Below are 14,658 nucleotides of genomic sequence, written 5' to 3'. Positions count from 1 at the left end.
TATGTGTAACAACACTTTCTACCAAGATGGTTACCCTTTCACCTTTGAAGCCCTATGTTTGCTGTTCAAGATAGCTATGAAGATGGGGAAATGGAAAAACTGGGGGACTGTAATTTAAGCAAAGTCAAAGAGCAATTCATTGTACTGCATAAAAGAAGCCCATACCTTCTGACATCCAATCCAGAAACTACTCTTGAGACCCAGCCACCTTCCCAGTATCCACATGAAAAGTTTTCACATTAGGCTTATCCAAGCCCCTGTGTAAAGTCACCTGAAAATAAATCTTTAGAGCTCAAGATACAAACAAATAGAAGAATATTACTCATGGTTAGCAAAGACAAAATTCAACTGAATCTGAAAAGGAAAGAGAAGAGAGAACTAGCAGAGGAAGCTGTAATGCATGAGGGGCCAGTTCTTCAGAAGTAGAGACAAAGACAAAACCAAGGAGGGCCTGATGAGCTGTGTCATGATATTATAAGACATTATGTTTAGGCAGCAGAAAGTCTGAAATAAATGCTTTTCTTACAAAATCATTTTGATCAGAATCTAATAAGAGAAAGAAAAGGAGAAGCTTGGAAGGTTTCTGTCAATCAATCAAAAAAAGCAACTATCTAGGACCCATCTCTATAAGGTGGCTGTGCTAGGCACTGTATAGCCTGAACTGCTCACTAAAGCACCTGTCATAAGGCCTTCATTCTTTACACAGTTGGCCAGAGCTCTGCCACACACTCCTAATTTTTTTGTTTTAATTAAGAATTTTCAAGGGGAATAGAACTAAAACTACCGTGCCACACATGACAAAGAATTGTGATAAAATCAAGAACAATGTAGAACTCTATAGATCTCCCCATTTCTTTCAAATAAGAGAGACTAAAACTTCACTCCTTAAGAGTGTCTATCAGTCACAAAGGAACTCCCAGATACACTGTTCCAGAAACATGCTCTGTGTGACTTTAATCACAGCATTTCTCCTATTGCACAGAGCACATGTCTCCATGTATCTCTCACTGGAATGTAATCTTCAAGAGGGCAAGTTTAGTTCTCACTTGTTTTTAAATCCCAGAGCTGATGCAGGGTCTCACTTGCTACTTATGCTGACTGCTCGTGCATGTGTGTGCATGCCCAGTTGCTTCAGTCATGTCCAACTCTTTGCAACCCTATGGACCGAAATGCTGCCTATCTGAGTCATTTCTTCAGGTGGGAGATACAAGTAATGCTTTTCACTGTCTAGGATCCAGTTCCTCTAATGCCAACTGAGGAAAGGCTGCCAAAAAGTTTAACTACAACAAAGTAAGATGATTCTGACATCTACTGCTATGCTCTCAGCAGTAGAATCTCTTAAAAGAAGCTCACACAGAAAGGTACAATATTTCAACTTAAGCAGAGCTTTAAATTTTTTTTGCAGGCAATACAGTGTTCTCATTTCTAAAGTGGTCATTTGAATGTGTTTCTGACCATCTCACCTCAACAGCTCCCGCTCTTTTACCTCCATGTCAACTTCCTCACTGCTTCCTTGCCTACATTTATGCTATTTTTTGTTCATCTTTTTTATTATTGCTGGATTTCATCAAGATAGTTTGGCTCTATGAGGACAAAGAATATGTCTGTTTTATGCACACTTGCATTCATGGGTCTAATCCAATGCCTCACACACAGTAGGTGCTTAATAAATATTTGTTGAATGGAATAAATTACTTGAGAACATATTTCTCAAATAATTTACAGAAGAGTAATTGGATAAGATGTTCTAGAGGAAAAAGAAGATTGTTTTGTTGACCAAGTAATACTGAATTAAATCAATCAAATTAATGTTATTTTCCCTCTGGAATACTGGTGTATCTAAAGCTCTGAGAACTCTTACAAGAGGGAAACCATTGAATATTATTCAACTCAGCATTTCCCAAGTTTATATGATAACAAAAAAACTTCCTAAAAGAATTACCTGATAAGATTCTGTAGATTGTGTTCTAGAGAAAACACTTTGGGAAACACTGCTTTAAGGGCTAAAAAAAGACATTGGACCAGGCTAAGAGATGCGAGTATCTATTTTTCTGTATTCACAAAGCCGAAGACAGTTTCTCTGATCTCTCCAGAAAGGAACAGAACATTTTTCTAATTATCTATTTACTCTCATGGACAACCATCTCTACCCTTTCACTTTCCATCACCAAATGTGAATTCTCAATTCCTTTTCATTGGCTCCAATCACCATGTAGCATTAAAATGTTCTGAAAAGCACAGCTGGTTTCATATTGGATCTGCTTTAAAAAGAAGCCTCCAGGCAACTGGTTTCAACTCGAAATCAGTATTATCAACTGGGGGTTAACTTGACTTTTTTTAAATTTACATTTAATTATTAGTTAGCATCACTATTTTGAACCGAAATTGTTTATTTTACAAAAGCATACCTAGTGCCTTTCTTGAAATCTGTTACCCTCAACTGAGACATCAGGACATTCAGGCAGGTAATATGTCTCACCATCATTGTGAGGTGTAATGTAAGTAATCTGTCAGCAACAACTGTTAAGTAGAAAAGTTAATAAGTGACTCAAACACACACACACACACATACACACACACTGCTGCTGCTGCTGCTACTGCTGCTGCTAAGTCACTTCAGTCGTGTCCGACTCTGTGCGACCCCATAGACGGCAGCCCTCCAGGCTCCTCTGTCCCTGGGATTCTCCAGGCAAGAACACTGGAGTGGGTTGCCATTTCCTTCTCCAATGCATGAAAGTGAAAAGTGAAAGTGAAGTCGCTCAGTGGTGTCCGACTCTTAGCGACCCCATGGACTGCAGCCTACCAGGCTCCTCCGCCCATGGGATTCTCCAGGCAAGACACTAGTGCCATTTTAATGTCATTGCTGTAATAACATCAGTTTTACTCAAATTCCAATATGATTTCCTAAATGTGAGTGGAAGAAGAGAAGCTACCAGTTCATCTTGAAATGTTATGTCTATAATATGTGTCTGTGACTGATATTCCATTGAGAGTTAGAGAGATTCTTAATGTATTCCTGAGCAGGAAAAAAATGGAAGGAAGGAGGGGGAAGGATGAAGGGAAAAAGACTATCAAAATCTGGGAGGACCTCTGACTGTGTCCTTCATCTGTATATTCCATACGCCATGTAGATGATGACACAAAATAACTGATAGAAAAAGTAAGTCCCACTAACTCTTTTACACATGCTTTCATTTAGGGGAAAATGTATTTTTTCCACATAGCTTTTTGAAGATTTCAACCACTGCACAAAACAAGATGAGCCTATGTTGTATTTAATGAAATTGTTCATACTTTTGACTATATATGGGGTGCTAGTGGCTCTGAGCAGATTCCAGAGTATCACCAGTTCTACAGCATTAAATAAGCAATTCTATTTCAGCCAGAAAGCTACATAGGGCTGTTCTCTAAGTAGAAAATACATATACATGTTGCGTTCACTACACTTCAAATGCTACACTTGCTTGCTTCAAAACAGCCCGTGTTGAGGTCACAAAAGCGAAAGTTAACTACAGTGAGTCAAAGGTGAATGTTTTAACAAACATTTAATAAATCACACCCAAAGTCTGGAATCTTTGTGGAAGTGTGAAATGGACAAAGGATTCACGTCATCTCTAACTTTTGGCCCAGTATTCTTTCCATTCACTTTTTAAAAGTCCATTTGGATAGCAGGCCAGAGTTGAAGGAAACCTCCTTGCTTATGGCACTTGCAAGGTGAAACTGAAAATTTCTAACAAAGCTCACAGCCTTGAGGAAAATTTCAAGTGGCTTATGGTCTTAGTTTTTTCTTATTTCCCCACTCATGATCAGACAAAATTGAAGGACAGATTCTGCCTTTTGCTCTGTAGACTGAATTCTATTCTCACTGGAGACCATAGCTAGTGACTTGAGTATTTTGCTACTCATTTATCTGTGTAGCCCTCTATTTAATGGACTCAAGATCTGCAAAGCACATTCTACGGAAGAAGTCTGTACATTAGCTGATGGGATGTGTGGGTATGCACACATCAGACAAAGAGAAAAGTTACTCTGCATGCAATGAGCCACATCATCTCAATTCTTTTGCAGAAGAGGTTTTTTCTTTTTCTTTTTCCTTTGTTTTCACAGCTTGAATATTTTGCTGAGTTTTCAGGTTCTTGGTTTTCAGTAGGATCCAACAGGTGTGGGAAAGGGCCCCATGCCCATGACCAGGGCATCACTTACCAGATCTCTACCCCTCCTAATAAACATTTGTCTTACGGGTGAGGGTGGCTTGTCACTGGCCATGATTTCAGAGAAAGGCTTCATAAAGCCAGCCATGTTAAGACCAAAATAATGTCATTTAGTGTCCAGGGGGAGGTTGAAAAGAGGATTAGAGGCAGGCAGGCAGGCAGGGTATATTAAAGGAGTCCATGACTAACAGGGTGTGACAGAAAAGAGTTTTATTCTTTTCAACAAAACAATTCCCTAGGGCTGGGACCATTACTCCACTGTGCCTTTATCACCCTGGAATTTTTATGGTTATTTTTGATGAATTCACATTTTTGTAAAGGCTTTTTGAAATAATGCCAATTTTCAATTTTTAATTAAAGTCATAAATAATCTTAATTCTGCTTTAAAAGGGTTATTGTTTCTTACTTTTTTAAATCATTGCTGCCAGGAAATATTCCAAATACCAAGCCCTGATGGGAGTTAGTAATTAGAATCTCTCTGAGGTCTAGTAACATTCTACCATGTAAATACTACACACCAATACACCAGCGCAGGGTTTGAAAATGTGATTGACTGATTTCAGGTTTATTAGCACTGCTTTTCCTGGGAGTGACATTGCCTCTTTTTATTGGATAGAGCCACTTTCATCATTTTAATTTCCATGAATTAGTCCATCAAAGATCCACACAGGATTTTTAAAATCTTCAGATTAAAAGGCCAGGTTAAAATTTGGAAAGTAAACACAGTAAACTCGTCACTAAGGATTAAGCAAATAATGTCAGCCAAATCCAGTTTAGTCACTTGCAGGAAAGAGTGAACAACAAAAGCTGAATCACTGGAGTGATAATACCTCATTTCACATAAGACAAAATTAAGAGAATATTGTAATATTTGACATTAGATTGTAATTCTGCCCCTTGAAAGTATATACTTTGATCCAAATTGTCTATTAAAGGTTCTTAAAAACTGTTTACTAATTTATAGTCTTAAGATCTATTATCTTCTTTAAATTAGTGCTTCAAACATCTTTCACAGAATCAAAACTACTTTTCCCTTATAAAGAAGCTGAAATAATCTGTGTTTGAGCAATATAAGCTATTAATAACTCCTAAAAATATCACATTATGTTTTCATACCTACTGTCAACCTGGGTTACTCTCTTGGGTTGAATATCATATTACTGCTTATTTGCCTACATGTGAGACTTACATTCTGTCATGTCCACAACAATTATTATTCTCTATGAAGGTGCTCTTGAATCTTATAACAAATTTGCTAATACAGTAAAACCTCATGCAAGAGGGTTTTTTGTTTAAGAAACACACTTACTATTTCAAGTTTACAAGATACACATGGATAATGACAAAAACCATTAGACAGCGGTCCTCCTAAACAATTAACAGTATGTCATTATAACAATGGTGTGTTATTTTAAGAATATTAAACATCCTTCTTACAACTTTATTCTTATTATTAATTCACTTAGTTCCTTTGCTGTTTTAAAATACAGGAACATATTCCAATCCATGTTGAATGATCATCTATTATGATATGTTCATAATGATCATCTATTATCAGTTGACTGGGATTCCAATTAAAGAGATTTAACTATACTTATGTGGGCTTTTCTAGTGGTTCAGACAGTAAAGAATCTGCCTGCAATGCAGAAGACAATGGTTAGATCCCTGGGTCTGGAAGATGCCCTGGAGAAGGGAATTGCTATGTACTCCAATACCTTGCCTGGAGAATTCCATGGACAGAGAGCCTGGCGGGCTACAGTCCATGGGGTCACAAAGAGTCAGACATGACTGAGTGACTAACACTTTCACTTTCACTTTCAACTATATTTATAGAGGAAAACTAAATAATTTTAACAACTGACTTATAAGAGTGGGCTTGTATGCTATTAAGAATATCTATTTTTTAAAAAGAACTTTTATCAAATTTTTCTAACTGGACATTTTTCTAACTCACAGTGGAGAGGTCAAATTATTTCCGTATATGAGCCCTCAACTGGCATTGTGCCACCACCTTCCAAGGAAGAAAAAGCTTAAGTAACAAAAAGATTACAGAGCATATCCCAAAATAAAAGAACTAAATCCCTATAAATCATAAAAGAAGGAAAGATTCTGGTTAGCTTGAAGCCATGGTGACCTGAAAACCATGCCATAGAGTTTAATAAAACCATAGGAGATCATAGGCATCACTGACTCAATGGACATGAGTCTGAGCAAACTCCAGGAGACAGTGAAGGACAGGGAAGCCCGGTGTGCTTAATGGGATCACAAAGAGTAGGACACAACTTAGCAACTGAACAACAGTGTTCAGTCACTTGAAATAAGTTTAGTCTTAAACTTCCCTTAAATTTGTTATGAAGGACTCTTAAATGAATTAGGTACCCATCTAAACACAAGTGAAAAACCAAGGTCAGGTCAACATATTTTCTGCCATAATCAGAACATACTTTTTAGTCCCAAAATTTACAAAGCTCTGGTATTAGAAAATGCCTGAAAGGTAGTAAGCTCTTCGTTCCTCAAGATGTTAAATAACAGTATTGTCAACCACTTGCTCGAGATCTTATGAAGTCAGGAGGATAAGTCAGGTGGGTTGGCAGGCTGATCTTTAACATTTCTTCCAAATCTGAGAGATACTACAGCTTTTAAGAACTCTGAGAGGTGCACTAAGCCCTCAATGATGTCAAAAGTGATGTTAGGTTCAATTTCTTTCTCAGACATTCATATATAGTACCCATTAAGAAACGTGTTTTTTCTAAGCTTAAAGGGAACAATGCTCTATACATACTCATCCTACCATCTTAGTCAGAGCTAATAATTTTAGCCAATTGATATTTTATGTTTTGTATTGATATTTATTAAGCACTTATCACCAGAAAGAGTATTTGTTGTGTTGCTTTCCCAATTCAATTTTCTTTACTATTTGAACTTGATTTTGTTACTTTCCAGTTTTGGTGACTTTCACCAATTTCATCAACTTCTATTATATAAATCCTCCCCAGAAATTCATATCTGATTACATCAGCTATGAAAATCACAGCCTTGCTACTACTTCATGAAAGACTTCTCTACTCAGAGTCAAAAATATGTTACACTTTGAGAAGCATTAGGATTACCAATGTCCCACAGAAGCTCCCAGTACTGCAAGAGGAATTTAAATGTGCTTTTCCTGGCTGGGTAAATTTTCATTTAAAATTACCTTTTTCCTTGCTTGCTGATCTTTGGAAGAATGTGCCTTCACATGCTTTCTTAAGGAACTTGGGTCTGTGTAGCGTTTGGTGCATCCCGGAATTTGACAAGCATAAGGTTTCTAAATAAGAAAGAAAGAAAGAGCTGTGGTTAAATCATAAAGGTAACTGAGGAAGATTTACTCAAAGACTATTGACTTCAGAGCATGAACTGTTGCCAACTGATTGATGTGAATTGCTATGTGATACTCATGCATTTTAATTAGAAAGCCCAGTAAGTTTGCATCAAGGCAAAGAGAATAAACTTTCAAGAAACAAAGAGATGGCTTATCTTTGAAGATTTTTAAGAGACTGCTACAGAATGCCCTCTTGCCACGAAACCTCCTGTGGCATTTTTCAATATGAAAATTATTAGTATCTCCAGTCATACTTACAATTATGTTCCCCTGAAAACAATCTCTGGTACTGTCAGAAATTAGGAAACACATATTCTTTAAGAGTTCAGGTATAAAGAAGCTGTAGAAAAGTCCAGAAAAGACTGGTAATGTTTCAGAAGAAACCTGATTCAGAAAGAGAGAGGGAGAGAATTAAAAGGGAAAATTAGTGGAAAGTAAGTAGAAGACAGCAGGTTTCAAACAACAGACACATGAAAAATCAGCCAAAGAAACATTAATATTATTAGTTGCAGAGGAGTCCTGCTGTTAAGCCTAGATTAGGTGAATAAGTTCTTGGCTGAGCACGATGAGAAAGCAAACAAGTTCTGGCTACTCCAATTCTCCCATGAGCCTAAGAGATGTAAGGTGCGGAGCCCAAGACAGAGTCTAGAATCTTTTTTATTTTTATGACCCTGGTGATTGGTACATGATAATTAGGAATGACTGAATGAGAGCATTGCACATTGATTCAAATTTTAGCAACTATTCTTACTGTAACAGCTAAATTCAAACCAAACGTTCGGGAATGTGACTTTTACACTGTAGAATAAATAAAAACTTTCTTAAGAAGTGAAAAAAAAAAAAAACCTAGAAGATTAACTGCATTAGTAAGATGTATTAACTGTCACTCATCTACTTAGTATCTCATCTGGTGAGATATTAAATTTGTGCCTACATGAGGTGAAATGTGAGGAAGAGAACTGAAACTGTCTCTACAATAGAGTTCTCACTTTAGAAACATGCTATTCTATCGACCAACCCCACTTCCCCCAAAACTCAGGTTGTTTTCCTTACTATTTATATTTTGTTCCTGTTTTCATGCACTTGCTTGTCATTTTGTAGGCCAACATTTGTGTGAATTATATTATCTGCTTTCTAAAAACCATATATGTGTTTCACTTTCTTATTGCTATTGTTGCTAATTTTTATTCCAAGAACAAGACAAAGTCATGAATATATAATTTAGTTTGACAGTCCTAATTTGAATTCTAAAATTGAGTATCTGATGCGTTTGTTTATTGACTAGCTGGCTGATTGAATGAATGAATCACTCAGCAGCTCTTTCGCTTCCATAATGTGCTAGACATTGTATCACATATCAGGGATCTAACAATGAACAATGGATGAACCAGCCTCTCAATAAGTCACAGTTTCTGCCAAATGATGAGCCAATTATGGGCTGAAGTCATCTGCCAAGACGTTTCCATTGGGTAAACAAAGGTTTTCTTTAACCTGGGAATCTTTCCTGGGTTCACACGGTTTTTTCCCCCTAGTCTTCCCTTTCCTGCCTGGGGGGGAAATAAGCCAACATCTTTACTGGCAGTCATGTTATGACCACATAAGTTCATGTTTTGCATTAGAGATGCTGTATATAAAAACTGGGGGGAATATTAATGCATTATATAAATTGATGCCATTATTATTACAATAGTCACCATTACTTGGGTTGGAGAGATAAGAAATAGTTAATGTCATTTTGGATTTGATTTTGAGATACTCTTGAAAAAGGCTTGAATACTGATCATTCCTCCCAGCTAGCTTTTACTCTCTCCCCTGTTATCAGCCACCTGGGATCAGTATGCCAAAACAGCAATGCCAGGGATTGGTCTAAGTGGTACAAATATACTGGTCATTTTAACTCAGATTATCTAAGCTTTAAATGGCATGTTACACTTCATCAAACTATATTCTTCATTATTTTCCATTTATACTATAAAATTATTCCCCCTGTTTAGACATTAAGATGCTAATAGAGAAATGATTTAATAACACTTTCCAGGGTTAGAATTATGGACTCCGTCATCTTTATGGGTAAATCATTTCCCTAGAAGTAAAGAATCCATTTAATTGAAGAAAGATACTTTATCTAAAATTCTGATAGTATTAACATAAGGAGTTATTAGCATAAGGAGTACTTAATAAAAGGGAATGTGGACCTAAATTTTAATAATAAATTCTTCAAGCAACAAGAAGGTAGTTTGGATTTCAAAGAAAAAAATTATGGTTTTAAAAGATTTAATGGAGAAATACTTAAAAAAAAAAAAAAAACAGTTAAGTTTTAAAAGCTACTGCATTGAACTGAATCATGAAATTATTATCTTAGGTAGTTTTTCTCAAAAGTTTTCCAAAGGGATTTTTTAAATTCAAAATGACTTTAGAAAATGCTCTTGGTTTGATTAGCTAAAATTAGCTTCAAGCAAAGAAGGGTATTGTAGAACCATAACACTTAGCCTCACAATAGTTCTTTCAAACTCCAGGTAACTAGCTAGAGTAGAAGCAATTTCTCAAGACAATCTTGTCTCATGAATGTTCATTCTTCCATGATAAAGTTTAATGACAAATTGTAAAATTTATAAGATTCTACCAAGACCATTTTAGACATACAAAATAGGGTATTTAAACATAATTCATTCTCTTTCCTATTTCTACTTTTAAAAAATACTGCTATTCACCAAATTTATTCATTTAATATTCCATTCTGTTGGTCCTAAATTCATTGAATTCAATTCAGCTAGAACAGAAAGGGTCCATCTTATAGCCACTTTACTCTAATTATATTTCAGATGTTTACTAGGCAAACCATCACATTATGTATATTAGGATATAATTCTGTTTAGAAAGGTTATATGACATATAGATAAAATGACTGCTATCAATATGACTAATAGCGACTAATATAAAATTTAATAAATATGTCAGCTATAACATCAGAAGAATCTTAAATATGTATGAGAAGGTGTGTAGAAATAACAGTATCTTTTCAAAATTCAAATTCTGAAGTAGTTTAATAATAGACATAAGAATGTTAACACTGAAAAAGTACTGTCATGAATACATTACTTGCAAGAATGTGGGATAAGAGATCTGTGATGTGTATAATACATTTACCCTGATGGCTTTGTTAAGTGAACTAAAATTACATACAGTCCACCTAGCCTCATGTAAAAAAAAAAATGGCATCAAAACCTGAGAAATGCAAAGGAGGACGATCAACATAATTGAGAAAACAAAAGACAGAGTCATGGAAAGGGCATTAGCAAGTGAACACAATGTTTCAGCACTAAGAGAATTAAAGCATAATAATGAAAATAAATTGTTCTCATAGGTTGTATGCCAGTAGATATGTGGCTGTTAACACAGAGGAAGAGTGATGAAACAGGACCCTTGGGAAAGATTTGCTGATTCTTTTTAGATCACTTGAAGGTGAAAATACCAGGTGGTTTCTAAAGCAAAAGGCCAGATTCACTTTCAAAAAGCAGGCCAGTCTCAACGTTCTTATGTCAAGAAAAAAAGAACTAAAATAGGAAAAAAAAAAAGTGCTTCCTGTTTCTAGCAATAGAGTATCTTATCTATCTTAGTATATCTTGATATCTGAATATTTATTTTAAGGTCCAATCTCTAGCAGTCATTCTCTGTACTAAAATCTGCTATATATAACAGCCCTTAAAGTGCCTCTGCTTTATATACGAACTCTTTTGTCCCAGCAGCTGTAATATTTAGGATAACCTGTTACTATAGAAAAAGGAAAAGAGAGAATCAAACAGGGCCCCTTCTGGCTCTCTAGCAGGTTTCACCGCTGCCCTTGGCCTTGTCCCTATAACCTGCAGGTCATAAAGCAAACACCTCCACCACCCCACTATCACACGGGCACTTCCTCACACCGGGACTCGAGGCTGGAAGTTGGAAGGCTCCTGCCATTCTTACAGTGTCCAGATGTGTCCTCTGGTGCTTGGCGCGGTCACTGGAGTTACTGAAGGCCTTCTGACAGCCCGGATGCTGGCACAAATACGGCTTCTCGCCTGTGTGGCTCCGCAAATGAATCTTGAGATTTTCGAGCCTCGAAAAGGCCTTCTTGCAACCTTCAAACTGCAAAAAGAAAATAATTTTTGGTTGCTGAGAAGGACCTTGAATGTTTGGGATTGTGGGGGACAGGAAAAATAAATGTCCTTAGTTTGTTCTTAGCCTATAACAAAAAAAAAAAAAGAAAGAAAGAAATCCAAATAGTAACAGTATTACTTGTAAAAATATCCATATGTTTGTGTGAACTGCATTTTTCTACTGAATATACTTGCCACTTTCCATACCAGATTTGTGTCCCAAACTGATTTTTGTGATTACTTATGTCAGAGAAAATTTGCTGTGAGCCATCTGGCTTGGTTAATAAAAATACAGTAAAGCATGTCTTAAAGATTTGTTTAAAAATTAACACACTTTCATTTCCAAATTGGTCTAAATTGAAGGAATCAGGAGGGAAGAAACTTTTTACAACTAATAAACTAATAACAACAAAAGAATCAGAGTGATGTTTGAGAAAAAGAAGTAAATTGAAGACCCAAGAGTTAGAGATGAAAAGGACATGTGTCTGCTGAATCATTATGATAATAAGCTTTCTTAATTCTATCTTAAGTGGTTTTCAACTTCCAAGAGTGACCTTTTTAATATATAGGGTGACGCCAAGCCTAATGAGATAAAGTTTTTAACATGCTTTTAAAAAGGAACAAGAAGACAATCCATCTAGTACAAAATCATATTCCAACTAAAGTTATAGTTTTATTTATCTCTATTTTTAAAGAAACTTTGTTATCTGGTTCTTGAAGAATTGTAAATGAAAAGTTGAAGATCTTAAGAAATGTTTCATTGGTTTGTCAGTAACATTTATTGATGGTAACATTTACTTACTGTCTTCTGTGTGCAAAATATCAGCTACTATAAGAGAGTCAAAGTGATTTCAATCCTTGAAGTGACAGTCTAACAGAAAACATGTTAGAGAATGCCTACATACGAAGCGTAAATGTGAGATGGGTGCTTATCCTTTAATTCTCTCTTTGGTGCTCAGCCCTGGAATATATATGTCCCTTCAGCAATTTTGATGCCATTAGAGTTCCCAGTGCAAGGGAAAACTGTAATTTAAAAGCTACAAGAACAAAACATAATATGTTTAATGCAATTAAGAAGCATTACATCTTAGAGAGGAATGTAGGGGTGGTAAGGGGAACAGAAGTAAAGAATGTTAAATTGAAAACAGTTTACATTAAAAATTAGCAGGTATAACTTAAACTTACTGCAAGAAATGTTATAAAATTCCTCAGTTCTCTTACTTTTTATCAATACAACAGATTAGTACATTGCTCATGAAGGGGTGACCCAGAGTTGGGTCAGGTTTTGGTTATTTCCATTTTTACCTTTACGTAGAGGATGAACAAAGGAGGAAGAATAACTAAACATGTCACAACACCATCTATTTAAATAAGTTGTCTAGATTTTGCATGCTAGAATATTTTAAGAAATTTATGAAAGTTGCACTTATTTTTGATTGAGAGTTATACATGTTTCACAGACATATGTTGGTTTATTTCAATTTTGATATTTTGCTTAAAATAATTCTAGTGTTTTCCTGATTTCTATTTCACATAAAAGTAAATTTAGCCTGAACAGAAGATGATTGCTGACAAAGCCAACTACTTTTCAAAAGAATGAAAGGCGTATCATGTTATATCGCTAGAGGGAGAGAGGAGTTAAGTGTTTATTTCTGCAGGTTTTCAAGTAGTTCTCATGTTTGAGAATCAGGGGGCTCAAAAGTAACCCCCAATTCATGGCTAAGAGGCCCCTATTAACCAAACCTGTTTTTAAGGTTCACTCTGAATGACAATTCAGTGTACACTTCTGCTGTAACTCAGTTTGTCTTGGAATCACCTGACAGACCACACTTGGGTCTAAAATGAGCTTATGGTTTTGGACACATCAAGCCTGTAGCCCAGTTCCTAGCAAGGCTGTTTTGCAGGGTGGGCATCATTTTATAGGGGTGCATACCCAGATCCGAGTAGGCCCCAACATCCACTATCTTCTAGTGATAGAAGTCACTAGATCTAGTGATCCAGTGATCTAGTCACCCGAGATCTTGATCAGAGAAAAGCCTGCATTGTCTCAGCACCAAGATTGGAGTGGAGAATCATTTTATAATAGCTTAATGAGATTTCTGTGAGCACCAGAAAAATAAGACCCCTGGATCTACCACAGAGTGATTAGATGGGATCCCAAAGATGCCCCAGAACTAATTCCAACTGCCTACTTCATCAGATGTAAACTAAATGTAGACTAGCATTCCCAAGGTCTCTTTAGTTAAATGTCCACGTAAATGTTCAAAGTCAGAAAATTGTTAGTATTATTGTTAACAGAAGCAATGATCAAACCAAAGAGCTTGCTGCATTCCAAGCAAATCAGTGAAAAATGAACTATATCTCATAAAATCATGACCATTTTTTTAAAATAGCAAAGGTGGAGGAAAATATGAGCACCCAGATTGAAAATAACATCAAAAAGATTATCAGTAAAAGCATGCAAATCCAGCTGATCTCAAATATTTCCTCTGTAACAGTGAAGTCCAGAAGACAAAAGTCTTTGTAGTATGTGTACGGGCATTATACAACTTTCAGGAGAAAAGATTAAGGACTGAAGGGATTTGATCCTACTGAGTTGAATGAATAAAGGCTAGAGCAAGGCAACCCCATGTACTGGGGGCTCATAAAACCATTACCCACTCGCTCTTATTGAAGAAATTCACTGAGAAGAAACCATGCTGCTGCTGCTGCTGCTAAGTCGCTTCAGTCGTGTTCGACTCTGTGCGACCCCATAGACGGCAACCCACCAGGCTTCCTGTCCCTGGGATTCTCTAGGCAAGAACACTGGAGTGGGTTGCCATTTCGTTCTCCAATGCATGGAAGTGAAAAGTGAAAGTGAAGTCGCTCAGTTGTGTCCGACTGCTAGCGACCCCATGGACTGCAGCCTACCAGGCCCCTCCGTCCATGGGATTTTCCAGGCAAGAGTACTGGA

At 36.4% G+C, this 14,658-nt stretch overlaps 1 protein-coding gene across 4 annotated transcripts in view; it reads right to left on the bottom strand.

The window, feature by feature from the left end:
* GLIS3 (GLIS family zinc finger 3) overlaps window positions 1-14,658 on the bottom strand; it is a 504,978-nt gene that overhangs the window by 109,218 nt on the left and 381,102 nt on the right. For all 4 annotated transcript variants that reach the window (XM_024996132.2, XM_002689612.6, XM_024996131.2 and 1 more), the window contains 2 exons: window positions 11,533-11,694; window positions 7,405-7,515 (listed from right to left, as the gene is read on the bottom strand). In XM_024996132.2, coding sequence (XP_024851900.1) covers window positions 7,405-7,515; window positions 11,533-11,694 — 273 coding nt within the window. The remainder of the gene's footprint in view (window positions 1-7,404; window positions 7,516-11,532; window positions 11,695-14,658) is intronic.

The sequence above is a fragment of the Bos taurus genome, chromosome 8 (assembly GCF_002263795.3).
Source record: "Bos taurus isolate L1 Dominette 01449 registration number 42190680 breed Hereford chromosome 8, ARS-UCD2.0, whole genome shotgun sequence".
In the NCBI taxonomy this organism is placed as follows: domain Eukaryota; kingdom Metazoa; phylum Chordata; class Mammalia; order Artiodactyla; family Bovidae; genus Bos; species Bos taurus.
Note: the sequence above shows the minus strand (reverse complement) of the source record. Positions and strands in the feature narration are given on the sequence as shown.